Source organism: Dicentrarchus labrax, unplaced genomic scaffold (genome assembly GCF_905237075.1).
Source record: "Dicentrarchus labrax unplaced genomic scaffold, dlabrax2021, whole genome shotgun sequence".
In the NCBI taxonomy this organism is placed as follows: domain Eukaryota; kingdom Metazoa; phylum Chordata; class Actinopteri; family Moronidae; genus Dicentrarchus; species Dicentrarchus labrax.
Window position 1 is genome coordinate 26,810,188 of NW_026136721.1, and position 19,567 is coordinate 26,829,754.

General features: G+C 41.3%; 1 protein-coding gene across 4 annotated transcripts in view; it reads right to left on the reverse strand.

Moving 5' to 3' along the window:
• Positions 1 to 873: 873 nt before the first annotated feature.
• fam13a (family with sequence similarity 13 member A) overlaps positions 874 to 19,567 on the reverse strand; it is a 59,041-nt gene continuing 40,347 nt past the window's right edge. Inside the window, exons 13-26 of one of the 4 annotated variants that reach the window (XM_051384451.1) lie at positions 18,910 to 18,968; positions 18,506 to 18,548; positions 12,545 to 12,701; positions 10,030 to 10,092; positions 7,724 to 7,940; positions 7,482 to 7,623; positions 7,285 to 7,366; positions 6,974 to 7,179; positions 6,657 to 6,740; positions 5,873 to 5,968; positions 4,746 to 4,829; positions 3,275 to 3,474; positions 2,391 to 2,492; positions 874 to 2,263 (exon numbers count right to left, since the gene is read on the reverse strand). In XM_051384451.1, coding sequence (XP_051240411.1) covers positions 2,140 to 2,263; positions 2,391 to 2,492; positions 3,275 to 3,474; positions 4,746 to 4,829; positions 5,873 to 5,968; positions 6,657 to 6,740; positions 6,974 to 7,179; positions 7,285 to 7,366; positions 7,482 to 7,623; positions 7,724 to 7,940; positions 10,030 to 10,092; positions 12,545 to 12,701; positions 18,506 to 18,548; positions 18,910 to 18,968 — 1,659 coding nt within the window. In that variant the 3' untranslated portion in view covers positions 874 to 2,139. The remainder of the gene's footprint in view (positions 2,264 to 2,390; positions 2,493 to 3,274; positions 3,475 to 4,745; positions 4,830 to 5,872; positions 5,969 to 6,656; positions 6,741 to 6,973; positions 7,180 to 7,284; positions 7,367 to 7,481; positions 7,624 to 7,723; positions 7,941 to 10,029; positions 10,093 to 12,544; positions 12,702 to 18,505; positions 18,549 to 18,909; positions 18,969 to 19,567) is intronic. The other 3 variants (XM_051384452.1, XM_051384453.1, XM_051384454.1) reach the window with 3 other exon arrangements.

Below are 19,567 nucleotides of genomic sequence, written 5' to 3' on the forward strand. Positions count from 1 at the left end.
ATTAGATAGAAATATCTTCAACATTTTGCAGCTTTGGCTCAGGATGAAGGTTTTGGACCCAATACACCTCGGTGCTGCTATCAGTGTGTGTTTGTGGGTAAATAAAAGGCACTTTTTTATTCTACTGAAGCTTATATAAGTTTAGAAACAGCAACAAGGTCTACTCAAGGTATTTATCTGTCTGACTTTCATTTTTTTTCTCTTTGGCAGCTGATCCCTCAAATGTAACACAGTCCAAATGATGTGTGTTTGCATGCGCATGCGAGGACACATCCCTGAGTTGCTGGACCTTTTTGAAATTATTCGTAGTCAAGAAAATGTGCTTCAGTTCAAGTGATGCAAACACTGCATGACTACACTGTTGGATGTTTATGCAGACTGCAGATCAATTGCATAACATTCTCGCTGCTTCATGTTTCTGCGAGAACTTCATTTTGCTGCAGACTTAACTCTTAATGTTATCTACCATCAACAGCAATGTAAACATGCTATCATTTGTCGACTGTCTGATGGTCAGTACAGCTCTGAGGCTCATGTTTTCATCGTTTCTGCAGAACTTAACAACCCAAAAAGAAGAAATGAATCCAAACATGCTTTTTTTCTGGCTCTAAACCATGTCCATGTATAAACAGTATTACAATTAGTTGATTAATGGATCCACAGAAAATTAACCTGCAACATGTTTTTATAATTGACTAATTGTTTAAATAATGTTTTAAGTAAAATATCAGCACCTACAATGACAGGATTTCCTGCTTTTATATCATTGTAAACTGAATATCTTTAGGATTTGGACTATGACTCGGACAACCGTTATGTACTGTAATGATGCAGATGAAGTTTGACACAAAGAAAAATCCACACAGCCCAGAATTTCAGTAAAAATATGATTTCATTCATATTATATACAAAATACAAATACAATTTATGTACTAAAATGTACACACTCAAAATTCATTAAGCCTCGCCAGTGTTTACATTCAGTAAAACGAAATTCACACTGATAATCATCCATTTTGGAGAAAGAAAGGAAAAATGTACTCGCTCACAGAAATGTAAACATACACAGTGATCCAATGTACAAAAGAACAAAAAACGAACTCTGGAGAGAACGAGAGGGAAACAAAGACTGCTGGGAAAACAAGCTTTTAGCGTCATATCTGTCCTCCAGAGTCGTCTCACAAAACGTCCGTGTCGATGTTCATCATCGTGAGCAAAAACATACCAGTGATTCCAAGACAAGGAATAGCTTATTTGACATTAAGTGAATGGGAGGAGGGGGGAAAGCACGTCAATGCATAAAATATACAGTGAGATGCTTGAAAAAGTACCAGTGATCACAAAAATAAGCTGTTTTACTGAATATGAACTATTTTGGTTCGCAGTTTGTACTCTGAGTCACTGTCTTTGGGTTGTATTACAATTCAAAACCACTTCTTTTAGTGAGCAAATACTCGATTTAACTTCTAGAGAAGCAACATAAGATTATTTCAGACATTATATGATGGTTAGAACTGAAATAGAGAAAGCTATTCATTTAGTGAATACTGTTAAGCTGATTAAAGTTACACAAACAGTAACGTCTCCCTTAAAAAAATACACAAACATTTTGATCGCAAAATCCTTCTTTTAAAAATAGCAATAATTTTATATCTATTATTTTTTACTTACATTGTTTTTTTTAAGACTTCTACAGTAAAGCGTGAGAAAACAATAATAACTTCTCCGTTCCAATAAAAACATTCAAAAAGATAGAAATAAATTATTAGCAATAAAAGTGTGATTCAGGTTATTTGTGTGCGTCTTGCTTAGTCATTGGGAAAAATAACTGTCCTCTTGTGAATGTAAGGTTTGGTTGGAGATGCACTTCTCAGGTGAAGCAGGTGACTTGGTGTCACTTTGAATCAGTCGCAGGTCGGCAGATCTCCGCAGGCTTCTGGAGGGGAAAAAACCCCCCGCTGTGGTCGACGGATCGGATTAACCACCCGTTTTTCCCTACGAGTCAGAAGCCGGGAGCAGCACAGACGGCAGCGACAGGGAAAATCAGATCTTCTCTCCAGCAGGGTGAGATGTGTTTGACTGTATCTCTAGAGACTAAGCATCGGTCCTTTTTTTTTTTTAAGAGTCTTTTATTTGTTCTCAGATGAACTTTGTCGAGTCTCTTTTGCTGATGAGGACTTCCAGCAGCCGCAGTTTGGCTTTAACGTGCTTGTATTCGTTGTACTCCACTGCCAACGGGGAGCGGTCCTCTTTCTGCACATTTCTATGGAAACAACACAACAAACATTAAGAAACGGACGATGGTTCAGCAGTGGAAAACCCACGATGTGAATGTCTGCTCATTTTGTCCACTCTCTTATGTAATCTGAGCAAATTCCTCTTCTTTTTACCTTCCATTTTGTCTAAAGAACTGGTCCTCGAACTCTTTCAGGTCCTTGCGGAGTCTCTTCTTCTCTTCACGGGCCTCTTGGAGCTGCTCCACAAGTTCCTGCCTGTAAGAGAAAACAGTAGAAATATTTTAGTATCTCACACTGGAATATGTTGAAGGCTTATTATGCAGTGGTGGAAGAAGTACAACAATATAAAAATAACTCATGTTCACCACAAGGAAAAACCCTGCATGCAAACTCAAACTTTATCCTACTTGGTACAGGGTTGTTGCAGGTTTCAACAAGTTAAATTTAAGACTTTTTGAATAATGAAATTTAGGATCTATTTCACGTTCCATACTGGCAAAAAATTTAATCTGTATTGGTTCCTTTTGGTTTCCTTTTGTAGATGTAGTTTGTATAGTTGTTTTTTCCCCAAAAAACATTTAAAAGCGAGACTGAAAGATGCAACGTTATTAACCCAATAAATACCTAAATATTAAACCTGTAAAAATTACTTTATAGGACATATTTAGGCCTTAAATTCAGATAATTGGATTTTAGACTTTTTAAGACAGACAGCATGAAACTGAAAAAAATATAAATATAAATATATTTATATATAATCAGTGTTTCACTCTTGTAGCTGCTGATTTTGGGGGATTTTCCTATAAACTTTGCTTTTTGTGAAATATGGTACCTTGATAATGTATTTAAATGAAACTGAGAAGTTGAAAGGAGAAATCAAAAAAATTAAACTCTATCTGAAATGTAGAGAGGTAGAAGTATAAAGTAGCATAAAATGGAAATACTCCAGTAAAGTAGTTCAAAACTGTACTTGTGTAAATTTAGTTACTTTCCACCACTGTTACTATGTGAGGGCACTCTTGGTTGTCGTGACTCACGTGGTGGCGGAGTGCAGGTTGGACAGCCTCATGTCTGTCGTGTTCTTAGAGGGTGAGAGTTCGTCCACGGGCGAAATGAAACCGTCCGCTTCCTCGTCCATGTGGTCCAGGAAGCTGAGCACGCTGACGTCGGGCCGGACGGTCACAGTGAACTGCGTCTTCACTGAGTCTCCGTCGTCCTCCGAGCCGTCCTCTTCCTCCTGCAGGGGCATAAAGAGGTCAAGCAGTGGCCGAGGGTGGAAGCGGCCACATCGTGCTGTGGCGTTAAAACCATCCAGGCTTCCAGGCTCAAACACTGCAGTGCGTGGAGATCGTGCAGTGTTAGTCATCAATGGTTATAAATCGTCACGGTGAAGCGGCACAATGCACTTCCATCGGCCTTCGTTTTGTGATTCATGTCTATACTTATTAGTATGTATAGATGGAGTTAATGAAGGCAGTCAACTAGAAGACACACAGTCCGCTAACAACCAACTTTATGTAATGTTTAAGTCCTGAACCCACTACAAACTGTCAACATATCCAGCAAAATGATTCAGTTAGAGTTTGTCTCAAAACACTACTAAAGGATCCTTCCGGTTTATTACAGCTTGGGTCTTATTTTTGTAGTTTTTAACATCATTTCTTTTTCTTATTACACCCTCAAACTCACAGATGATCAGACAGGATGTAAACACCACTCAAACTTATCTGGAATATTTCAACTAGCAGTTCTCAGACGTATGTGACACTGGATGTTATTTTACACTACTAGTAATATAAAAGTGGATATTGTTACTATGACTTTGCTTACTGTATGCAAGCCTCAAGTTTGCATTTGTACTACTACTGGACATTTCTACCATTCATCCATTAATTTTAGCTTTTAATTTAACTGGTTTTTAAACTCTGTGTTAAGGTGCAAGAACTGACTCAGGTTGTTCCTGTGCATCCTTCATCCATTACTAGCTACTATGAATAATAATAAATATATGGAAGATCCCCACTTTGATATCCTATTTGGCTGTTTGTTTTCCTTATAAATACATATATGTGGATACATTTTCAAATGAAATTAGAATTTCTGGGTAAAAATGGGTAGTTTGGGGTTTGGGGTCTTCTCTTCCAATTTAGTTTGTTACTTGATCTCGCAACTGAACTTGGTAACTAAGTACAATGATATTATTACTAGAAATGATGGCCGAAACTATAAAAACAAGACCCAAGTTGTGATAAACAAGAATTATCCTCTAAAGTTCTGCGCACACATTTCTATTTAAAAAAATCACAGCGATTCAAACATCAGATCCAGGCAGCTACTGATTCAACGTCTCTACCGGCGCTGGTGGCAGGAAACAGGCAACTACCCAATCAACAGGCAGCAATCAGGTTCATTAGAGGGGTGAATGGTAGTTAAATAAGGAGGGGGGAGGGGGGCGGGCAGGGTAAGGGGAGCTGGCGACTGATTATTCAAGCAGCAGCAGCTCTTCACCTTGATATCATCGAAGAAGAGTGCAGTTTCGCCCTCGATAATGGGCTGAAGGAGGGGACCTCTGCGCTTGCTGGAGGGAGAGCCCTGTGGTGACGGTTAAGAAGGAGGCGTTAACCACGCTGAGACGCTCACTCTGGTATTTACAGCAAGGCCACGAGAAAACGCCAGATTTCCCTTCGAGTTTTCAACAAATTCTGCGTCTAAACTTTAAATCGGAGCTGAAGCTCAGCAGATTTTTCGGTTTCCAGTTTAACACTTTAACCACAAGATGTCCAAATGACATTTACTTTGAAAATCTAACTTGATTCTAACTAGTCAACAACTAGCAACCACGACTGGTGTTAGGTGACTTATTTGAGATGGCTACCACTTGAAGCCTCACCATGTAAACCATTTTAAGAGTAAATAAACTGAATATAAATAAAATAAATTAAAAACTTGCCAAGAAAAAAAAAAATGTCTCCATGGTTACGCCTCATATTTTAGGTACAAAACAAAAGGCAATGAGTTGTGCTTGTTACGGGGTCAAAGCTGGAAAAAAAACATTAATTTGCAGTCCACTCCAGCATCATTTGACCTTTCCGGGTTAATAAAAATTCTGCACGGTGACTTCTTCCAATTTGCATAATGGGGATTAGAGGTAGTGCATTATATAACAGATATGTACAGTAGATTCATAACGCAGATCATATATTACATAATAGAAATGGTTATTAAATAGCTCAGAACACTGAACTAAACTATAACAGGCAAACAAGTCCTTATATCACAGAAAAGTTGACTAAAACTTGACCCTTTACTGCACTCAGCTGTTCGTGATGTCATTTCCTGTGAACTCAATCTGCCACCTATGAGCTCCTTTAAGGCCCGGGGTGGGGTGGGGGGGGATTCACTGAGCTGCTAAAGCTAGACTTAGAGCCTTGAAAGGTGGATAACACGTCTGTGGCACGGCTGCCACTGGTTCCCACAACAGGCACTGAAGCCAGCATGAGCAGAGGATTAAGTGTCTGCAGACGTCCGGACAATGTGGCGATCTTTGCCGCTCGCGTGTCAAAGAGCGGCAGGACGAACGGGCAGCTGTGGAGGGCGACAAAAGATGGAGGCAGGTTTAAAGATTCGGTACTTACAATGACGGGGATGGTGGAGGCTCTGCAGAGGATCTGCTTCACCAGGCGATATCTGTCGTACAGGGGTTTCATGACTTGCCTCTCGCTTTTGGTGACCTAAAGTAGCAAAAAATGAGGGAAACAAATGCACGTTGTTAGTACAGAGTGAGCTTATTTCTGCCATCCACTGCCTCCCTGCAGACTAACTAGCTACTGCGCTAACATAACACAAAATGACAGCTAACCCAGACTGGCCCATAACAACCCTTCAGAGCCTAACGGTCATTAACCACAAACCACAGCGCGAGGAGGGATGGAGGTGACAGAAAGGTCAGCTGCACTTCCCGATATACGACAATGCAAGCAGGGATTAGACGGCGCAATTATTCCCATTGGATACGACATCAAACAAAGTGTGTGCCAGTTCTTTCACGGTGCAGTTTTACGGCAGAGTGGGCCTTTAAATGACAAACTTTCTGTTTTCCAATGTCACAAATGGCAATGAAATAAATAAAAAAAAAAACAACACACCCATTCTTTAAGTAATTAGCTAAAACACACACTGTGGAAGCTAACCAGATGCACACACACACACACACACACACACACACACACTCTGGCTTGAGACATTATTCACTCTTGACTTGCAATCTGGGTCACAATAGAGTGGTAAATAAGATTTTCTGTGCTCGGGCCAACATGGCTGGCAGGAGATCAGATCTACAGTATGGATCGGCCCCTTTTGAAGAAGCTGCATGCATCTGTGTTTGATTATTTAAAAGATTGGAGGTGGAGGATGACTCACTGGTCGGCCGTGTATGCTCTCGTAGTAGAGGAGAGCTTTCTGCAGGGCGACTTTCTCTGCGCCGATCTGCTCCCGTGTCATATCCTGTGAGCGGGAGGGAACAGGAAGTGGGTCAAAAACATTTCAGAAATGACCTGGGTTCATTCTGTGTTGCAACTCTGTTGCTCCTTCACACACATACCATAATAAATTCAAGCTCTGCTGCCTGCTTTAAAATTGATGCTGTTTATCCTACATGAAACATCCATTTGCTGGACACGTCTGTCTATGTTTTATTTACTCATCCTTGTGAGCGTGTAACGTGGTCACGGTCTTACCTTGATATCCTCTGGGCGGTTCACCTCCTCTCTCTTCTCCTGCAGCTTCTTCGATATCGTCTCCAGGGTGCTTTCCACCGGAGGCTTCGGCACTTTCTCCTGCTGGGGTTTCTTCTCCAGCTGAGAGCCGAAGCTTTTGGGCAGCGTGTTGCTGCGCTGACGGGTCAGAGGCGGCAGGTCCTCTTCAGACTTCATCAGCTTGTGTTCTGATGAGGAGAAAACAGGAAAAATACACATTAGTTCATTTTATCTTGAATTATCTCATTACAAACAGTTGGGTTTAAAGATGGTTGTCCATGCCTATGTCTTACCTTTTAGCTCTTTACGAAGCTTGGCCAGTTCATTTACCCATCTCAGCACCTCTGGGTTTGCAACTTTATCACTGTGGGAGGGCTGGATGGAGGAAAAAAGCAATACAACATAATTAAATATTCTCTCAAGCATGAGTCTAAATGAGTCATATTTCATATATCTTTAATTTGGTAAAATAAAAAACTGCTGTACCTACCCTGTATTTCCGCTCCTCTTCAAACCTCTCCTCGAACCTGTGGATCTTTTTCTTCAGTATGTGGATCCTCTTTGTGAGCTGGGCGGATGTCAGCTCCTCTTTCTCATCGTCACAGGATCCAAGAGACGAACTGCGTCTGCGGCTGGAAAGATTCATAACAATGTTAATGTCACTGGCACCTTCTTCCTACTGCCTCTACATAGCAAAAAAAAAAACAACAACAACCATGTCATGTGTTTTACCTGACAAATGAGTGTGCGTTTGGTGGTGAAGGAGGCACTTCAGTGTCATCCAGGTACTGCTGGCACTGTCCGTAGGCGTAGAAGCGAGGGGACAGCATCGGGTCGCTGTCTTCCTCCAGCAGCTGGCGGATCAGGCGTCCCCCAGCGTGAGGGGACAGCCGAGCTTCCTCGCGGTCCATGCTCTCCCTCTGCAGTGACGGGAACGCTGGGACTGGTTCTGAGTGGCACAGAAACAAACACCCCTTGTGTTTCAGTATGACACTTTGCTTGTTCTGTGGTCGAAGAGAAGGTGTAAACAAAAGATATGCAAACGTGGGACAGGTTAGTTTGGGGATCTTGTTTGGTTTTTGCGGTGCGTGCTGGCCGCCAGACGACACATAGCTCGCCGCAGTACAATCGCAGATTCACCATAATATCCCCGAGAGCTCTGTGGCAACAGAATAACGGGATGAAATGCAGTCTCCTCTTGAGTTGAAGAGTTCAAACTATAAATCCAGGATCAAATCTGCTTATTGACTCAGAAGCCTTTTATATCCTTCCATCAAATTGATTTGGGTTCATTTTTAATTTAAAATAACTAAAACTAACCGGTTTGTGCACAAATAAAATAGTATAGTATAGTTACTTATTTGCTCTTAAATGACTGAATAATTAAATGGATGATTGTTATTTAGATTTTGCCTGCAACTAACATTATTGATTAATCTGCAGATTATCTTTTTCGATTATTCAATTAATTGTTTGCGCTAAAAAAATACTGATCACAGTTTTTTATAACCCAAGGCTCTTCGAATTGTCAGACCAAGACTAGAAAAAAAAGGTATTTTTTAATCACATAGGACCAAAAACAAGCAGCAAAATCCTCATAACTGATAACCAGCCAGAAAAATTACTATCAGATCTCTAATCTAGATTTATATTCTAGGTTTGCTCATAAAAAAAGAGCAATCTGTTACATAAACAGACAAACCGTGGCGTATTTTGCCAACTTGCATCCAAATCCAAAATGAAACCAGACTATTATTTCCTGCTAGAATCTGTTTTACAAGACGGGTCAAAGCTTTCAAACAAAAAGTCCAATAATATATGAATTTTCCAAAGATAAGCACCTATTCTCTTCCAAGACACTATAAGGTCATTTCTCTCCCTGCTGACATCTTTTTGGATCCTCTCTGGCGTTGTGAAAGTTACTGGACATAACGAAGCTGCTCTTTCTATAACTCTCTCTAAACTTCCTTTGGGGCTCTACAGTCACAGATGTTGTCCTGAAACTGTGGGTAAGACACGCCCACCCTCCCTCTCTCTGTTCGTCCCCTGGTTACAGTCTCCCCTCTGGCAATAATTATGTCTAGTGAAAATAGCCATGCAGATACCCCTGACAATCTCTGGGCTATTAATAATGCCTGGCTCTCCGTGGGATAATGTCAGGGCGCGACCCCTGTTGAGAGGTACAGTGATGAGTTTGTGTTGTAGTTTCCACTCTGCATGGTGAGAGATAAACTCTGTTGGTGTGTCTGTCCCAAACATGTGTGCATGAGAGAAAGACTATACAGAGAAATTATAGTTTGAGAGACTTCACTGTTAAAATAAGTAGGGAAAACACTATAGAAAATGTGTGAAAAAAACATGAGACTCGGCAGGAACAATAATGTAGATTTCATGGAAAAGGAGAGACCTGTAACACGGTGAGAAGTGATGGAGGGAATGAAAACAAGCTCAGAAGGAAACCAACTGTTAGTGTAAACATTCAAAGTGTCAGAAAGCACCCGTGAAAATATGCACGCCCAGTCTAAAACTGCACATGCATATTTTTCTTAGCTGGGGCATACGAGAAGCAACTTATCTCAAATTCCAGCTCTGCTCCCAGGGAGACCTCCTCTACCTCTGGGTACGTGCAGTTTATCAAGTAGCGTGTTAGAGCTCGCTCACAGCAGCAGGTGAAACTCTCAATCACACTGAATGTCTTCCTTTGAGCTCTATTATCTAGCTCAGAGAGCAGAGCGGAGTGGCCGGCCAGCGAGGCTCAGTGGCATTTGAAATTAATCCTTTAAATCAACCGCTCGCTGATGGTTCAGGATTAACTAGACTAATGAAACAAAAAAAAACATGCCAGTTTGCCATTTCATTAAAGGTTGTTGTGTGTGTGAGATGCTCAACCGCAGTGTTCCCGATCATTCAAGCATGTTGCCATGCAGAAGAAAAGGTCATTCAGACAGCCCCGTCTTTCTTTCGTTCTTTCTTTCTCTCTGACATGTTATTTGTAGCAAAGCAAGTCAGCACACACGGCGATGTAAAATTACACTTACCATCACAACAACTTGGATAAAAAATGCTTTTGAAATCAAGGAAGGTGTTAAAGAACGGAGAATCTAGAGGAACAAGAAGAAAAAAAGAGGGGAAAAGAGAAGGAAAAAACAAGATGAAGGAATGAAAACAAGGAAACAGAAGTAATAAAAGGACAAGATGATGGAAAGAAAACAAGGAAACAGAAGTCAGAAAGGACCAACGTGCATCCTTGCTGTTGCAATAAATACGGGAAACCAAAATAACAACCATCTCCCACAAGCCTTAATTAAGTCACGAGACGTACGAGCCTGAGAGTCTCGTCTAACGCTGTCTACATTCCCATTAATGTCTTTTCCTCCATCGCTGGCAGACAGGCAAGGACAGCGCAGCAGCAAATATCAGGTCACCATGACAGGCGCTGGCACAAAGTGTACTGGAACAAAGGTCTCACACCACTGCCTAATCCAGCCACAACCCCATTTGTACTGTATTACACCTTCTGTACAGTATACACACATCCCTAAACAGTACTTACTACCATTATAAAACTTTATTAACTGCTTATTCAGCTAGGCTCATTTTGCCAGAACATAAATCCCTCTTTGGCTCTCGCTAGTGAAGAATAAAACGTGCAAGCTAAAGTTCAACTTTGCACAATACATTTACACAATTGCAGTTTGTGCTTATGGCCAAGCCCTGCTCCCTCTCATGCTTCAAATGAACTGATCTGTTCGCCATCTCATGCACCTAAAAAAAAGGATACACTGTATGTCTAAGCGGCCTGTCACAGCCAATCATGCAGGCACCCTGTGGTGTCCTCGCCGCCGTGAACTCATTTATGTATCCAGGACAGTATGTACAGGAAGGAGGTTCACAGGGAAGCAAAAGAAGCCAAGAAAAACAACGGGCACGTAATAACAACTTTTAATAGTATCGGTATCAAACAGCTTCTTGGAAAAGCTAATTTCCTGAACAAACTGTAGAAACCTCAGCTGCATCCTCCCTCCAAGCAAATTGCATTTTTAATTACAAGCACGCACACACAATGAGAGACAGCGGACCAAGGGAACCAGAACAACTAACACCACACCTTTCTGAAGCAACAGTTTTGTTGGCTCAGGCACAATATTTAAGTACTTGACCTTTCTCCTCTCATGCAGCAAATGCAGCAGGGCAACAACAGCGTCTGATGTTTCAATAATCACATTTGACCACTAGAGAGCTCCACAAAACATGCAATGGTCTGCTAATGCTCCAAACATGAGGCTGTTGAAGTTTATTGCATGGAACACATTTTTTGCACCGCCTGCCACACCACACAGGAAACAGTCGTGGCGACGCTGGTGGTGGTGGAAGACCAACATTTGTAGCGGAAATATGATCAAAAAAACATGCCGCAACATGCCCCTTCAACTCCTTAACTTCACCTTTGGGGCAAACCTGTTGGCTGTTATTCCAGTGTACACTTACAGCATAAAGCGCCTGGCTTTCACTGCTCAGCAAAGAAAAACCTCCACCCAACCCCCGCTGTGTCGCAACGTCCTGACAAAACAATCACTGTCTCGGTGCACTGCGATTGTGCACGATTTCCTTTCTGCACAAACACTGCATAACACAAACACATTAATAACAAAACCTCAAAAAAAAAAAAACAGGTCTGACAGAAAAATAGAGCATGTTGGGATATGAGAGATGTGGATAATGCAATGCTCCCGAATATTTCTGCATCAGACATTTGATAAGCCAGCATCAGCGAATTAACCATTTAAATGTTGACAGCCATTGAATGCACCATCCTGGAGGAACAGAGCAACCAGGAGAGACTTTTTATTAAAGTCTGAAGATTTCAACCAGGATCAATAAAGTCTCCGGGTTGCAAGCCAAGTTACTACAGCCCTGGCTGACTGGCACACTGTTATCACTACTCGAGCTCCCCTTTAATGATTGATAGACTGTGAATTACAGCAGCAGCTCAGTCTGGAAACAATTCAGTGCCATACATTGCCAAGTAAAAACAAACAAACAAACAACCAAATAAGAAAAACACAGCTCTAAACTTAGCCTCCACCTTCATATTTTCTCCTGGGAGATGAGGAGAGTGCAGATTCAAGGTTCCCATGTGGTCTAATTTAACAGCAACAAACTGTCTGCAGCGCTGCCTTATCTCGCCCAGTCTAGCAAACAAGCACCGTCTCCAGCGAGTGTTTCTCCTCCAGATATAACGTTAGGTGGCTAGAGAACTTAAGAGGATCTTTTTACAATTAAATCCTACAGGAGAAGCAGAAGGAGTTGCATCGGGAGGAGGAGGAGGAGGAGGAGGAGGAGAGGCAGCAGAAGGTGTGCAGCTGCTACCCAGACACCCATGTGCAGAGCTGGGTGGAGGGCAGCCAGTGGGGTGTCTGGGCATGTCTCTGTGTGTATGTGTGTGTATTCTAGACTTATTTAAGAGTATTGCATGTAAGAGTAAAAAAAAAATATATATATATATATAAGTATGAAAGCAACAGCAGGGATGCCCTCCCCCCTCCTCCTCACCTCCCCAGTTGTTGTCCTCAGTAAGCGCTGTCAGGTCCAGACGGGGCACGTCCTCGCAGCTCGTCTTCTCGCAATCCGGATCCGAGCCTCGCACCTCTCCGCCGACCCTCCCCGTGTCACAAGTGACGGGCGACTCCTGGATCTTCATCCTGAACGTCTGCACAACCATGAGAGAAAGAGAGAAAAGAGCTTCTCAAACGAACGAAGACCAGCCCCGTGAACACACTCTTTAAGTTGAGCCCCGCACACTCCCTCGACTGGCCCTGCCCTGGCAGAAGGGGGCGGCTCCCGGCGTGTGATTGGCTGCCTCTGCTGGCCAAAACATCCGCCCATCTGCCTTTGGGCTGTGTTTGTGTGCGTGTGTTTGTGTGTGTGTGTGTGTGTGTGTGTGAGAGAGAGAGAGAGAGAGAGAGAGAGAGAGAGAGAGAGAGAGAGAGAGAGCGAGCTGGAGTGGATTGGCTCCGCCTCGTCTTTCACCCACTGGAATCCCTCACCCTCCTCCCTCTCTTCCTCCTTCCCCTCTCTTGTTTTCTCTCTACAGTAGTCCTCCTTGCTTTTCTCTATTGCCTGACATGCATATATTCCCCCCCCCCACACACACCCACTAGCACCGCTCTGGACTTGTTTGTTTCGCAGCAGCCAGAGCAGACGGGAGGGGTGATACAGAGGGAGGGAGGGAGGGAGGAAGGGAGAGAGAAGGGGAGGACAAAAAAAAAAGCAAGCAGATTGTGAGCCAGTACACGTAGGCTGACAGGGTGTTTTTTTTCTTCCTCTCTCTCTCTATCTCTATCTCTATCTGTCTCTCTCTCTCTCTGCAGGCAAACATTCATCTCAAAGCAGATCCATCACACACAAGCCTTCTCTTCCAGCACCTCAGTACTTCTTCTTCTTATTTCCCTCACATTGTTCAGCCATCATCCACCAGCTTCCCCCCCCCCCCTTTCTTTAAAACTTTCTCCAACTCCTCTTTGTATCCACGATCAAAGTGGTGTAATCAGATGCCAGCATAATGTAAATTATTTGTGGAAACAACATACTCTGGTCATGCAGTTAAAACGTGTCCACGGATCACTTAGCCGCTAAGCCCACAGGGTCCCATTTCCTCTGTCTGGGCGTGGGACCAAGCTATTTTTAGGAAAAACAGATCAAGACACACTGCTACTGGACCTCATAAATGCCACAGACGGCTTACAGGAAGGGGTGCACTTGAATCTGGTTACAAAAGCCCTTGTTTTGTTTTTTTTTGTTCATGATACGGAGTTGTTGTTGGCAGGTTTTATGGGAGATTACAGTGTAAGAGCATAATGAGTCTCAGGTGTGTGTGTGTGTGTGGGTGTGTGTGTGTGTGTGTGTGTGTGTGTGTGTGTGTGTGTGTGTGTGTGTGTGTGTGTGTGTGTGTGTGTTCCTGTGCTGAAGTTAAACAGGGAGGTATCAAAAGTCTCCTTAGCTGCTACATGTGAGTACATTTGATGTGATGGGAACCACGGCGGATACAAAGTAGTATTAGTGTCCGGAGAACGTGCAGACTGGCAGAAATTTCCGGCAAGGAGTACTTACCGTCATTGTTTTCAACCCCCCCTCCTCCACCCCTTACCCCTTACCCCAGTGCCTCCATGTGTATAAGCACATACTGCACCAGCTCACTCAATCAACATTCAAGGTCCCCTTACAGATCCAAACACACGTAATGCTCTGAACAACACTCAGAGGAATGAGATGTTCAGATGTATGAGCTTCAAGACCCAGTGTGCACACAAACAAACAAACAAACAAACAAACACACAAACACACAAACAGCAGTAACCACACTGAAAGTATTTCTAAGAGTACACATCAGGAACTAAACAAAGGTCTAGTGTGTCTGTGTGAGCAATTGATATGTCACATGGATGTGAATGTTAATAAATGTTAATCATACATTTGCAGGTTAAATAATTCACAGCAGACATTTTGAAAAGCACGATGGCTCCGACATGTTCAAGTAAGCCAGTATGAACAATACAGGCACCCTAACAGTGAAGCAGCTAAATGGAATTCAACCGTCATTATTTTTATTATTTATACTACTGTGACATGTCAAAATGTCTTGTAAAATAGACCTGTTGTGTGTGTTGTACTGCAGCGCCAAATAGTCCAAACAAAACAAAGTAATAATTCAACAAACTAGAAGTCCATTATAAAGCTTTAATTGGATATCACTGTCTTCCTCAGTGGACTGAGACGGAAAAAAAAGCCAGGAAGTGGACCTTATGTCAAGTTCTGTTGTTGTCAAATTCACATTTAGTAGTGGTAATCATTTAGTGTGTTTAAGTTGTAAGTTTGGTACCACTTCACACCTTTATCGCAATCAATCAAGAACAATTCACATTTAAAGTGTACAAATGCAGATTTTTTTAGGTATTTAAAGACTAATCATTACATTCTAGTTCATTAACATAATGACTGTCTGTTCTCAAGCAACTGATATCGAAAGTTCCCAGGAAAAAAAACTCTTCAGTTGTTAATTAGCAGCTTGTGTCGGCTTTGTTGTGTATTTTGTGTTACCAGCACAGTTGATAGTAATCATGCAATTAAAGTATGGACTGATTAGGTCCACTGGGTGAATGTTACGTAACGTTAAGAGTCTCAGAGGTAGGAAATGTTGAGAGAAGAGCAACTGAACAACACGTCGTCACAAAATGCATCAGATCAGAGTTTTCTCCACTTTTGTTGTCAAATCCTTTTATATGCCAATGACTCATTATGGGCTGTTTGATAAAAGACTTGATGATTAGTTTATCCTGCATGTTTTAAATGATTGATCAATCTGCTGACAATAATGACCAGCAGTGTTTCTACACTGGTATCAGTGTAGAAACAACACAATGTCAACTCAATTCAAGATGCACTGAGGAGTAACACTGTGGATTAACAGGAGCACAGATGTTACAGCTGACTGCGGCCCTGCTGTGTAGAAATATAATTCAAATGTACGTGCACACACACACACGCACACACGCACACACACACGTTCAGATACGCACACTGTGCACTCTGTTCCCTGGAACATCAGCCACTGTGTTCACTCACACACACCCGGGCCACGATTACATCATCATGAGACCTCCAGCTGGTGCAAAGGAGGGGCGAGATATAGACAGAGCTGTGTGTGTGTGTGTGTGTGTGTGTGTGTGTGTGTGTGTGTGTGTGTGTGTGTGTGTGTCTGTATGAGAGAGATGCATTAGACAATGATTAAGCTGTATTTGGCAGGGCTTACACACACAGTGTACAAACAAATACAATGAGGAATTTAAGGGGCATTTCGCTGAGATGGCACACAAACAAGCACATAACCTTGAACACACACACACACACACACACACACAAAGATTCAGCCTGACATAAGCTTCCTCGGTCTGAAACCATTAAATGTGTTTCACCACACTTCACATTTCAAAGCACATGCACTCATACACGTCCAATTTCTGGTTGTGGGTGTAGTTCTGGAGCGGTATGACCAAACATTAATATCATGGTATTTCTTTCTGGTGATTTCACGATATTCTTTTTGCATGACTAACCCTTTATATTTTGACAGGAGTACACATAATACAAAAACATTTGAATGTCTTCATTCATTTGTTTTTGGCAATACAATACAATACAATTTATAAAGGAATCAAAATGCATTAAAACAATTGCAGAATTTTTATTTTGGAACCTGCAACATCGTAAAAACTGAACTGAAAGATAAAAAAAGATGTGCCACCCACTTTACTATTGCTTCCTTTTAAACTGACATTACAATATTTATGTCACTGTCAATAAGTTTTTTAGTATTCAAAGTGAAAGAAAAAGAAGAAACAAATTGTTGTGTTGGTGTTTTGCCCTGTTAAAAAGAGTTAGTTGTAGGTTATTAATTGTTGTGTTATAAAATTATAACCGTTAGTAAAAAGGGTTCCCTTATTAAGTTTATAGGGCTCCCATCTCAATACACACTACATAGTTTGTGTCGACCATAGAGAATTTTGCGGCAAACTCAATATTGCTGCTCACTGAAGAGTTACAGCAGTTGCTTCAGCTGTGTGTATAGCGGTATATGAAAAACTTAAAATCAGTACCACCCAATACTAACTTGGCTCCTAGCTCCTATAGTAATTATTTTGGCATTTAATTGACATGTCAGTGTTGCAGCTGTCTTGCACACATGAGCTGGTTAAAAACACTGGAGCCCTCATTTCCCACTATCAGTTTTCTTAGGTTGTAGGTACAAGATGTTCTGACAGACGGGTCATGTTTGCTATCGGTTTCCAGGGACTAAAGCAAGACACACATGGACATATTGAGACATGCAATAAACGCCCACACTATGTGTATTTTGGGATAAAAAAAGCTGCAAGACAGAGGTATGTGTTTTAACAAGTCACTTACAACTAAATCATACATGTTGATTATTTAAGTAAGTAACTGATAAATAATTGAGTTTATAAAATATGATGACGACAATGAGTCCGAAGAGATACGCAATTTACACTTAAATAAAAGAGAGAAAAGAGTTATATTCTCACATTAGAGAATGAGAGAATATGCCTAATAAATGACTTAAACAACTATCAAACTGGTTGATAAATTCTCTGTTGATCTACTAATTGGTTAAGCAGTAAATAACACACCTCATAATGACTGCCAGATCACCAAAATACTGTATATGTAAGTCAAATTAACAGCATGTAACCTTGCAGACAGGATCAGCTTATTAATTAATCTAAATAACTGCAGCTCAGGGGAAGACAAAGTTGGCCTGATGGTAACAATCACGTCTGTGTGATGCTCGTGTTGTAACTCGGGCTTTAATGACCAGCTGAGAGGCTGCTACACCAGCCTCCTCTCATAGCGGCGCCACACTGGCTCCAGATGGCCGCTCAGTGGCACAGTGTGGCGGTAGTGGAGCTGCCACTAAAATCCATCTGGGCTGATTAGGAAAAAAATCACCATATTGGTACAGTGCTGCATGATTCTGTTCGGCGGTGCGGGTCCAGATTAAAAGTGGAGACGAGCAGATGGAGAGTGTGACTTTTTCCTTCTGCTCACACTCACAGCAACACTAAACTTCAAATCTAAAGTGTACAGGATTTCCACAGTGTTCTGAACAGCTGATTAAGAAACTACAGTATGTTTGTGTAAGAATAATAGGTGGAAAATCCCTTTTTAGCAAATCTCCCTTTGTCAAAACTGAAATGTTATGTTTCTGTGGAACTGCAGAGTTTCTGTGGTAGTGTTTCAAAACAGGGTCGAGTAAGAGAGCAGCATGGTGTTAAGGTTAGTTACACAACTGGTCAAAAAAAACACCTCTGGTTAGTGCTTTCCTTTTCTGTTTGCCACTGCTTTTTATTAAGTTTAGTCCATTTCTCCATTTTTTTGTTATTTTTAAATCCAATTCTTCTGTATTTTTAAACTATGGAGGGCACTGGCTTGTCCTAATGGTTCAATCATATGACATTTTCATCATAAAAGTGCCAATATGATACCTAAAACAACACTTTTTCTATACGTTATTTGAAAGAATATGAACATTTTCCTCTAAAAATGAAACCAAATGTTAAATGTCGTCTAAACAAAGGCAGTCATACAAGAAACTTGCCCAAATAGCATAGTCTAAAATGTATCTTTTCGATTAGTAACTGTTTTAAAGAAAAGTACAAATCTGAGTGAGCGTTTGATGCTTTCGGAACTTGGCAGGTTTTAATACTAGGTGTCGCTGACGCATCTATTCAGTAACAACAAAGTATTGAGATTCAATACCCAGACCTTTCCTTTCTTCCATATCCATTGCCCTAAAATCTGATACTCTAATTTCCTCCAGTGGCACATGCATGGCAGAGCAGAGGCACTGTGTAAGAAGAGGAAGGAGGAGAGCTGAAACACAATGTGCAACCTAACAAACAGAGACTCATAGAAAAGGAACTGTGGACTTTATCCTACCTGTGGAGGAGAAGGAAGACCATCTTTTCTTGAAATGTCGTTCCTAAAAAATCCAACAGAGAAACCACTTTAGCAAAGAAGCTGCGACTGATCAAACAGAAACAACAGAGTTTATCTTCCAGTAGTCAGAAACTTCAGGAAACCCCACACAGTTTATACATACTAATACATAAACTGTATCTCTGCTGCCTGTCTTTATCAGATAAAGTGTACAGATTCCTTAAGATAACAGACAGGGCTGCTAGTGGTAGCCAGTTGCTTATCAATGTAAAACAAACATTTAGGTAACACATGCTACAATTTGTGTGTTTATAGGAAACGTGGTGGGATAAAGCAATTCAACATGTGTAGTGATATATTTTTTAATTCCTCAAAGGGATCAAGTAGAGAAGTGAAGAGCTTACCCTTTCTGAAATGTCTCCATGAGGTTTGCTCCAGGTCTCTCACCAACACATCCCGTTAACTGGGAAAAGACGTATACATACATTAATCATCTACACACATTTAATGATTTTCATCATAATGGGACAAGCTATGTTGTATTAGCATATCCAAACGTGATTCATCATCTTTTATTTCTAAACCTTTCATGGGTATGTTAAGGAGGATTTTGGAGCTATTCAGTGAAGTGTAATCTTTTCAAAAACAAAGGCTCATAAAGTACTGATATGTAAAAGGTCACATTCAGTTCTTGCTCACAATATACGAAATATGAAACAAGGAACCGTGATTGCTTTTATGAACCTTTGTGGATGGTGAACCGAAAAGTAAAGTAACTTCACTGCCTCTTGCACCAGTTACTGAAAGATCCATCCAATAGTTGTCGAGACATTGCAGTCTGGACCAAAGTGGTGGACCGACCGATTGACATGCATAGAGCCATGCTGCTAACATCATGTTAAATGTTTTTAACTTTCATCTTTGCCATGGCTGTATAAACAACAAAAAGGTGATTTTATGGCTGAAATGTATCAAAAAGATCAAATAAAACAAAAAATACTGCATGTATTGTATCATGCTGTGCTGCTGCTACAGCCTGAGAAATAATACTCAGCAGGCTTT